At 43.2% G+C, this 9,961-nt stretch overlaps 2 protein-coding genes across 2 annotated transcripts in view; one reads left to right on the top strand and one right to left on the bottom strand.

Moving 5' to 3' along the window:
* Window positions 1-1,372, top strand: part of LOC106805258 (mitogen-activated protein kinase kinase kinase 1-like) — a 10,500-nt gene extending 9,128 nt beyond the window's left edge. Inside the window, exons 11-12 of the mRNA XM_014806787.1 lie at window positions 383-533; window positions 1,044-1,372. Of these exons, the coding sequence (XP_014662273.1) occupies window positions 383-533; window positions 1,044-1,372 (480 nt within the window). The remainder of the gene's footprint in view (window positions 1-382; window positions 534-1,043) is intronic.
* Window positions 1,373-3,206: 1,834 nt separating this feature from the next.
* LOC106805257 (paxillin-like) overlaps window positions 3,207-9,961 on the bottom strand; it is a 28,780-nt gene continuing 22,025 nt past the window's right edge. The window contains exons 8-11 of the mRNA XM_014806786.1: window positions 8,951-9,124; window positions 8,202-8,432; window positions 7,772-7,917; window positions 3,207-7,331 (exon numbers count right to left, since the gene is read on the bottom strand). Coding sequence (XP_014662272.1) covers window positions 7,208-7,331; window positions 7,772-7,917; window positions 8,202-8,432; window positions 8,951-9,124 — 675 coding nt within the window. The 3' untranslated portion in view covers window positions 3,207-7,207. The remainder of the gene's footprint in view (window positions 7,332-7,771; window positions 7,918-8,201; window positions 8,433-8,950; window positions 9,125-9,961) is intronic.

Below are 9,961 nucleotides of genomic sequence, written 5' to 3'. Positions count from 1 at the left end.
ATCTTTTATAGATAGATAAAAATAGATAGCTGTGAATCTATGACACAAATTCGAAGTGAAAGGCAAGTATCATTTAATAAAATAAACCAAAATCGCATGAGGGGGAGATAGTGAGCGTGTCCTAACAATGATGTGTACGCAACTTCGTATCTGCATATCTGTGCCTAACAAATGTGTCACTACGCACGACTGAAATTGTACGTTCATAACCGTAGCAACAGACCCCAGATGAGCCCAGACGCTCTGCGGCTCTTGTTAAATATAAATTCTTATATATATTATTAAATATGAATTCGGAATTCGTTTTTGACACCTCGACGGACCTCAACATAAGTTCGGACACCGATTTTGATATTTTGTGCGCGCACGCGTATTGCTGCAGGTGCTCCTGGGCCTCGTCTACTTACACGACAAGAAGATTCTGCACCGCGACCTGAAGGGCGCGAACCTGCTCGTCGACAGCACCGGCCAGCGGCTGAAGATAGCTGACTTTGGCATCGCGGCACGCCTAGCTGCCAGCGCCACCGCACCAGGTATGTCTGTTCTTTGCCGTGTGTATCGTATATATATGGTATTTATCGTGTCCGCTATGCTTCCCACACAGCTGACCGTGTGTCGACACGACATGTCTGAGTATTGCGGGGTTAATGGTCGTTCATAGCTGCCAGCACCACCGCACCAGGTATGTCTCTTCTTCGCCGTGTGTATCGTACGTATGGTGTGTATCGTCTCCGCCATGCTTCTGTAGGGCAGGTTTATTGTCGTCGAATGTAGGGGTGGTGGTTGTTGACAGGCAATGATGGTTGACGATGTCATATATAATATAGGTAGTTATTTTCTAAAGATATATATATATATATGTTACGAGACACACACGCACAACCTGCAGTGGCCAAGAGCACCTAGAATAGAATCGGATTGCATCTCTATGTTACGCAGTAGAACTGTGGTTTCACAATGCTACACTTCTCACAGAGCAGGACGTGTGTCGACTGTTCGAGTATCGCCGTGGTAACCGGTCGAATTGTTTACGTGTCGATCAGGAGAGTTTGAGAAGCAGCCGGTGGGAACGTGGGCGTTCATGGCGCCCGAGGTGCTGAGGGGGGAGGACTACGGCAGGAGCTGCGACATATGGGCCGTCGGCTGCTGCGTGATCGAGATGTCATCTGCGCAGCCACCGTGGGGCGCCACCGACATCTCCAACCACTTCCAGCTCTGGTGGAAGATAGGTAACTCGAAAACGCCGCCTCCGCTTCCCGATCGCTTGTGCGCGGAGCTGAAGAACTTTGCTATGCAATGCATGAAGATGTGTCCCAAGGAGAGGCCGGCAGCAAGAGAACTGGTGCAGTGGCCTATATTTGTAGATGTGTAATGCTGCGATGAAGCATTTATCAGAAGCACTGCCCATAATGATGTCCCGTTTAAGTTCTTAACTGAATTTATCCGATTTCATTTATTCATTCCATTTATCATATTTTAATGCATAATTTCGTATTTGACAAATGACTTGGGGACCAAATTCAGATTCTATTTTAGTAGAATTTATAAGCTGTAATGTGTGTCATAGAACGAGAGAACTCAGAGAAGTATTTTTCTCTGCAATGCCAGGACTGTTGCTGACAAGTGGTATACCTCATTACATTCACATTTGTCGACCAAGGTCATTATGTTATTAGCTCATAATTGCCAATGCGATAAACAATCTTCAAGATGAGATACTGATCATGACAGGAATGGCGATATACCAGGGGCCCGTTGCCAGAAACTTCGTAAAGTTACGATTAATTTTAAGACTAATTTGTTTCTGACAACGGGCCCCAGGTGCACTTACAGGGACCATTGTACATTGATTGTCACATACCAGGAAGACGATTGTGTTGCAATAGCCCTGGCCTAGAGTTTGAAGAAGTACATATTAAATTGCAAAAATATGTTACATGAGCATCAACAAAATAGTTAGCTAGATGGACTATTAACGTAAATGCATAAATTTTACAAAACGTTGTGTTATTCTGTTTAGTTTTATATGGGAGAGTGTCTCAGGTGTTTCAGTTCGAACAGTTTTTCGAATGCTCTAGTGATCATATTTCCTAAACAAAATGTATAGACAGGTATACTATTAATAGTGCAAGGTCACACTGTAGCCTTTTATGTTAAATTTGAGTTTTTGTTTATAGCACTGTTATCTTGTTTTGACAACGGTTATGTACCATTGTGCCATTTTTGCAAAAGTGATTTTGTAACATAAAATTATAGCCGCTGTTTGTGGTCATGTTGGTGAAGAGAAAACATACTACGTATATGCGTTGAGCATGCATAGAAGCTAGAATAGAGAGATATGTAGATAGATAGATTGATGTAGATCTTTATTCAGCACCTTTTGTTTATAACAATCGCACCAGCCGGTGAATAAGTGACTAGGAGCCGGAGAAGATTAGAGAGCAAGAGAGTTACCGTACAAGGTATATTGAACAAGTGAACTGTGTTGGCAAAATCTTGCTATGTCTTACATTCAGTCATGCCAGAGATGTGAATTCAGATCTCCCTCATTGACTTCATATGAAAAATGATATATTTTGGTAAATTTTGACAGTAATATTCTAAGATATACATTCCACGTGCCCTTCTGCCAAATGATATAAGGGCGTTCGGTTGTCACAGTTTTACCTTGTTTTCCCTCAGTCGCATACTGAGAGATTTGACAACCCATACACTAATAAGAACAGACGCTCCTTATAGTAGAGCACGAACATAGCAGTGCAATATCGATTGATTTTTTATCGGATAAAAAACTCGGTCTTGTTCCCCGTGTTAGCAAAGAAGGTCATTTTAAGCGATGCCATTTCTTGTATTATCGTAATTATTAGTAAATATTTTAATCGTTTATGATTACGAAGAGTGCTAGTTATTGGTTGAATGTTGAACTAGTTATCATGAACTATTTCCATTACGTGTCGCTGCGCGTAAATTTCTTAGTTTATTTTTCACCTATATTGTGATTTTTAAGATGTTAACGCACCGCGACGGCGTTTTTGTGGTACAGAAAGGCCGCACATATGTAGAGAGCTGGTACCCGCTACGTACAGCCACGTTGCAGTGCCACACACTTACATTAAACGAACTTAAGAATGGAGAAGGTAGAGAGAGAGAGAGAGAGAGAGAGAGAGGGGGAGAGAGGGAGAGAGAGAGAGAGAGAGAGAGAGAGAGAGAGAGAGAGGGGGAGAAAGAGAGAATCAGCTTTCTGAAAGTCGTTAGGAGCGCGGCAATGGGTTAGATTTAGGATGAGAATTAGTGTGCGGACGCAATTACACGTAAGCACTTCTATTTTGATTATAGCAATATTTTCGTAGCTGTTGAGATACAATCCGCATCCGTCCATGTTGCCCTGTACCTACGTGCAACCTTTACACGGCAATAAAATTACACGACCAATTCTCAACGTCGTTATGTTTACACAAATGTTTTTTTATTTTGTTATTTGTATCAACTTTTGTCTCTTGCGGCGCCATTACACACGTGGTCACCAGGTTGGTGTACAGTACATCAATATGCACACTGCTATTGGTAAATGAACCCATCAGTTACATTTATAAAAGTCATCGCTAATATTAAGTAGTTTAGTGGAGATCTTATATATAGCACCCCTTGCTAAACCCAAGACGTTACTTGTTCATCACATGTTGGCTGCACTCGGTTCATTGTTTAAGAAGCTAAAACCCGCATTAAGTAGGCGAAACGGTCATTCTTTGCTTAACTGCACGGTAAATACGCGTGTCCTAGAGATGGTAAAACGCTTCTAGGTTTCTTTGTCTACACGCGTATCTTTTGGCGAGGTGTCACTACACTGGGCACCATGCATACAGCTGGGAACAGCAGGGGCGATATGCTATGTAGCTGACATATGAACATAATACTTCTACGTGAATGTTTGAAACTACTTGCTCGAAAAACGAAATGCTAAATATGTTCATGGCTGTAGGTCTGATGTGGAGCCTGTCTGGTAACTTTAGTTATGCACATCAGATTCGTTAAAGCACGTAAAAATTTAGCACATAAGCTAAAATGTAACAATCTAAATCTACGATATACAAAATTATATTTCTTTCCACCTTACTAAGGAATCATTTAACTACATTTCATTGCTTGTCGGGTTTTGAACGGGCTCAAATGTTAAAATTAAAACTTGCACGGCTGTACATATTGCTTCCAACATGAACCGCATGTAAACAGATGTAAAATTAATTGTAGCTAAAGCTTCGTGACCTTACAGGTATATTTACAGATTACATCGGATTGCTAGATACAGCTGCTGCCATATCGTAAAGCATCTACAACAACGTATAATATAGTCGCTAAACATTCCGAGTATGTTTACCCATCTGTGCCTATATGGTTACATGTGTGTTCTGTCGTTTTCTTCTTGCTACTTGATAATAATAATAATTACGATGATAATAATGATATCAATAATAATAATAGTGCAAAAGTGCAGAAAATCGCTCTACTGGAACCAGCACACGTCCTGCGAAAAATTCTGGATTGAATCGCTATGTCCCAGGTTGGGACACGGCCAACCCAGAATCCATGCACCGGCTAATGCCGTGATCCACTTTGGAAATAATAATAGTAATTCTACTTGAATATTGCAGCCCAGCCCATAAAATGCGCAGAATGACTAGAATTTCTCTACATTATCAACATCCTATTCGTAACTACATTTTCCAACCGCATGAATATGTTCGCTTCTACACTGGTCATGCGACGAAATTCCTAATTACAAACCATTGATATACAAACTGTCAATTATAAATTACATCGTTACACCTGCTAAAATATTCATCATGGAATAATATCACTTTACACGCGCAATGCACTATTGGAGAGCCATCCACGTTGGAAAGGTAACTGTATCAAAATGTTGAAGGCTTGCTATCAAACATGTTGGAAACCAGCATTTATGCAGACCCGTGGCACCCTGCAGCTGTTTAACACTTTGTCACACTTCTTTTAGCAGAGATGCCTTCAAAATAATCAAGTGTTTACGAACAGTACTAATTTTACTTTGTATTATTCATGAATGACTCTTATAAACCATGCATATATTAGGAGCTGTGAAACCATTATTATAGAATAGTTCCGACTATATCTGCTGAAATATTTGCAGTTCAGATATATCCAAACTATAAAACATGCACGATGGTTTTTTTTAACACCAGCCTATACGCTTTCTAGCAGTAACCTACTGTTGGACATCTACTGTCGCTGTATTAAACCTTTGAGTGAAAAAATATGATAGCTATTAGCTAATATGTTATTATATAATTTACACAATCATAACGTTAAATTAAATCGGTTATAGAGGCTACCGAGCTACGTACACTCGTGTTCTCTCAAGCCTGGATCTAGCGTAAACTATACACACACCATCGAAGGGTTAAAAGAAGGGTTAACACACACCCCTGTTACCACTACCAAGCATTAGTGCACGAGTCCGGCACACAAGCTAGGCGTTCGCTAACAGGTTTGCTTCGAATCTTGAAGGTTGCCGAAAATCTCCATTCATATTTTGAAATTTGTGAGGTAGAATAACCTACAGCTGCACACTAGTAGAATAGCATAGTAGCGTGCATCAATTTGTTATTAATTAAATGTGTAAATTGTCATTACACGATGTAAGCTACTTTGATTTGATTCTCTATATATGGATTTTCGCGCACGGCGTTGTATTTTTCTGTTCCATAATATTGCCGTCGCGTCGTCTGTTTTGAATCAATTCACAACTCCGGTGTTGCCCTTTTTAACAGCGACGTCTCCCGTTTCTTCAATCACGACATCTTCTACTTCAACCAGGAGATCCCCCACTTCAACTTCGACGTCGAAAGGAGCGTAAACAGAACAGAAATATGCGACGCCGTGCAACAAACGTATCGTGAGCTCGCATGTGGTGAGTGCGTCACGCAATGACGCACACATCGCGCGATGGTGATTTTAGAAGGGCATCTAGCAAACTCAAGTGTGCATCGCTAACCGGGGTAGCCGCCCGTTCGAATTTCGAATGACTCTATATATTTAATTTAAAGCTGAAACGCCAATACGTCGCGACTGGCCCGTATATAGAATTCTGGAAACTGAAAGGCGTCCCAATGTTATGGGCTTCCAGCTCATGGCATCAGAACGTCACGTGTGTGTCATACGGCACTGTATGTGAATACTTCCATATCACATTATTCATTATGCAGTAATTCTCGTGAGATAAATGTCCACGCACGCACACGCACGCACGCGCACGCACGCAACCTTTCCACGCATCACCGTCGCTCAGTAAATTTAAATTGCCTGGCGAGTTGTTGGGAAGCCAATGGAGCCATATTGGGAAGCCAAGGAGTTTAAATTGCACCCCGTAGACATTGCAGTCTCGCGCGTGCGTAGAGGGCGCTTAATACTTGTGTCCATAACATCCCACTGGCTGCGAGCGATTACGAAAAATACTTGACAAGTCGCGGTGTTTGCAACGACACTAAACGACACGTCGTGGTGGCCAAGCGGTCACCGTTCGCGTTTGTGTCCTTCGTGATATAAACGTAAAACACGTTTGCGTTTATACATTCGCGTAAGTACTAATTATTTGTTCAGCTAGACAGAAACGATTGTAATTATTACGCACAGCAGTGCTCGCGCACGTTCACATGTTGTCACCGGCATGTTAGAGTGTGACGTGCGTAAATATATAAAGCATTTCGTACCAAAAACACGATGTGCGAAAGGTGTGATGAACGCACAACATACGACAACACTCTGCAGGGACGCAGTTACAGACTCTGTGCATACCCGACTACTTATAGAGGAATAAAAAGAACAAGAAGAAGGAGGAGGAGAAGGGGGAGAGGGAGGAAGAGAAAAAGAAAAATATATGAGGAAATGGAGGAGATGGGAGTGAGTGGGTGGATGAGGAGCAGCACCAGAAGAGGCCGCGGGTGGCTTACGTTCACACACCGCGTCTTCTCGCTGTAAGGGGATCCTGATTACGTAAAACGCAGTTATATAGTACTTGAATAACGCACGCGTACAGCTATGAGTTGTTACACCTCGCAGCTATCTTTATATAAGTTATATAAGGTCAACTGAGGATGACGGAGTTCTTTCTTTGTTCAGTCAGTCCTCCAATGCACGTGTGATACGAGCGCTGCAGTGGAAGTAGTAGTAACTTCTACACCTGGAATACCTTATTGTGACAGGTGTGACAGTACGGTTTTCCGTTTTGTTCTTTGAACGTTCCCTTGTTCAGCTGGCGCAAACAGAATGCGCACACAAAGTGCTCTGGATGAAACTTCCTGAAACATGGAAAACAATTCGTAAATGTTCATCAGAAATGACAACGAGAAGGCATAGTAATGATGTGATAATCTAAACTTATTTTCACTTATAATTATCACGCATGATTATCCTCTCTCATTTATTTCTCTTCACGCATAGTAGCATATTCAGTAACATACCCTATTGACTATGGAGCTAGACAGGGTGGGAGCAATTGACACTGCTTCGTATAATATATTTATGCAGCAGAGTAGCCTTTCGTGTAACTACATCCCATGAGCGAGATAGAGCGAGAAGAATTGTTCCTTGTTAAGTGTATTTTTGAATTTACGGTTAGCACAAGCCATAGAAACTTAACTGGAGTGAATAATCAGAAGACGGCAAAATAGTCGCAACTCTCGGCGGCACCCGCCATGTCCTCTACTCAACGAAACTGCCGCTACGCAAATGTTCTTACTTTTGCATAGCAGTTATACATCGCCCCGTAATGGGCTTGCCACAGCCCGCGCATAGCGAGCCTCTCTTGGCGTGGTAGTGCGTCTCACAGTACGGCATGCCTCCGTGATCGAAGAATGAACCACCATTAAATGGCGTGTGGCAGTCCTGTGAAAAAAATTAGCAGTGCAAAAAACATACATGCGAGCATATATTATTCAACGGTTAGCCGTTTGCACTGTTATTTATTACATATGTTTACTTATTAAATGATGAATTAATTAATGAGTTAGTTAATTAATTAATTAATTAACTCATTAATTAAGTTATTTATATATTTATTTAACTAGTTACTTATGTACGTATATATTCTCGTGGGTACAATCGTTAACGTAACCTTTCTCAATCAGCGGGAGAGCTGGACGTGCACCGACACGCGCATGCGCACTCACCATGCAGACGAAGCAATCGGGATGCCACTGCGTGCCGAGAGCAGAGATGTAGTTCTCTGTGATCGGGTCGCTGCACGAGGCGCACTTCGCCGCGAACAGCTCGAAGTAGTCGTGCCGACAGTACGGCCGACCGTCGCGCTCGTGGAAGCCGTCGTCGCCAAACTCGCCGCCGCACTCGGCGCAGCAGAAATGCTCCGGGTGCCACGTCTCCCCCAACGCCGTCACGCAGCTCTGTAATGTATACGCGGGCTAGATATATACACATATATATATATACATACATGCATGCATGCATGCACGCACGCACGCACGCACGCACGCACGCACGCACGCACGCACGCACGCACACACACACACACACACACACACACACATACATGCATACATACACGCGCACATCTTCGTCAATGGGGAGGGGTGATACGAGCTGAAGGGAACGAAGAAGGGTGCGTGGAGTTAGGGCTATAGCAATGCGAATATCAAGCGTAGGTTATGATGGTACGCGATCACCTTCTTAAACCGACCTAGACACACGCGCGCGCGCACGCACGCACACACGCACACATTTATTTATATATTTAGTTAGCTATCCATTATTTACGCTAGAAATTTATTCGTGTCATATTGAGCTATATCGCCGCGTTAATCAATCGCTAAGATTCCCCCGTGCGATACACAACGAAAACAAACAGCAACCGCTTTGCGGGAGATGTAAAATCAGGCTCTAGCGGCAGCTGGGGCTCACGCACATCTGTTATGGCCTTGCCGCAGTTCTTGCACTTGGGCGAGAACAGCTCGTGGTAGTCCTCCTCGCAGTACGGTTGGTTCTCCTTCTCGTAGAAGCTGCTGTTGCCGAGCGGCACCCTGCAGTGGGCGCACGTGAAGTGATCGACGTGCCACGTCCTGCCGAGCGCCGTCACCACCTACACAGCCGCCGGCAGACAGAGGAGATTATAGGACTGATATATATATATATATTATAGAGAGAGAAGATGAAGAGAGAGAACAGAGGAGACGGAGAGACTCGCAGACAGAGAGAGAAAGAGAAGAGAGGATGAGAAGAGGAGAGAGAGAGAGGGAGGGAACAGAAGGAGGGAGAGAGATACAGGGACAGTTGTGGACGTGTTGCTGCATTAAGGGAGAGATGATGGAGCGGAGAGAATTGAGGAGCGAGAGAGAGAGAGAAGATGGTATGAGAGACAAGGAGAGAGAGAGCGAGAGAGACGAGAAGAGAGAGACGAGAGAGAAGAAGAGAGAGAGAGAGAGAGAGAGAAGAGAGAGAGAGAGAAGAGAGGAGAGAGAGGAGAGAGAGAGAGAGAGAGATGGAGAGAGAGAGAGAGAGAGAGAAGAGAAGATAGAAGAGAGAGAGATGAGAGAGAGAGAAAGAGGAGATATATATTATATTATATATATATATATATTATATATATAGGAATTAACGTGGTTTAACATAGGGTTACCGTGGTGGAGGTCGACACCGTGTTGTGTTCGTTCGCGTGGCCCTTGCGTCACAAATATTACGTTTAGCACGCTTGCATTTTTGGTGAACGCAGTCACAGTTGTGCAAGAGCTGTTCTAGAGTGAACAGTCACAGATGGTACTGGACGTGTTTAGAGTGAACAGTCACAGATGGCACTGGAACGTGTTTAGAGTGAACAGTCACAGATGGTACTGGACGTGTTTTAGAAGTGAACAGTCACAGATGGTTACTGCTACGTGTTTAGAGTGAACAGTCACAGATGGTAGCTGGACGTGTTTTA

Source organism: Priapulus caudatus, unplaced genomic scaffold (genome assembly GCF_000485595.1).
Source record: "Priapulus caudatus unplaced genomic scaffold, Priapulus_caudatus-5.0.1 Scaffold107, whole genome shotgun sequence".
In the NCBI taxonomy this organism is placed as follows: Eukaryota; Metazoa; Priapulida; class Priapulimorpha; order Priapulimorphida; family Priapulidae; genus Priapulus; species Priapulus caudatus.
The sequence above is the reverse complement of the archived record's forward strand: the minus strand, read 5'-3'. Positions and strand labels throughout refer to the sequence as shown.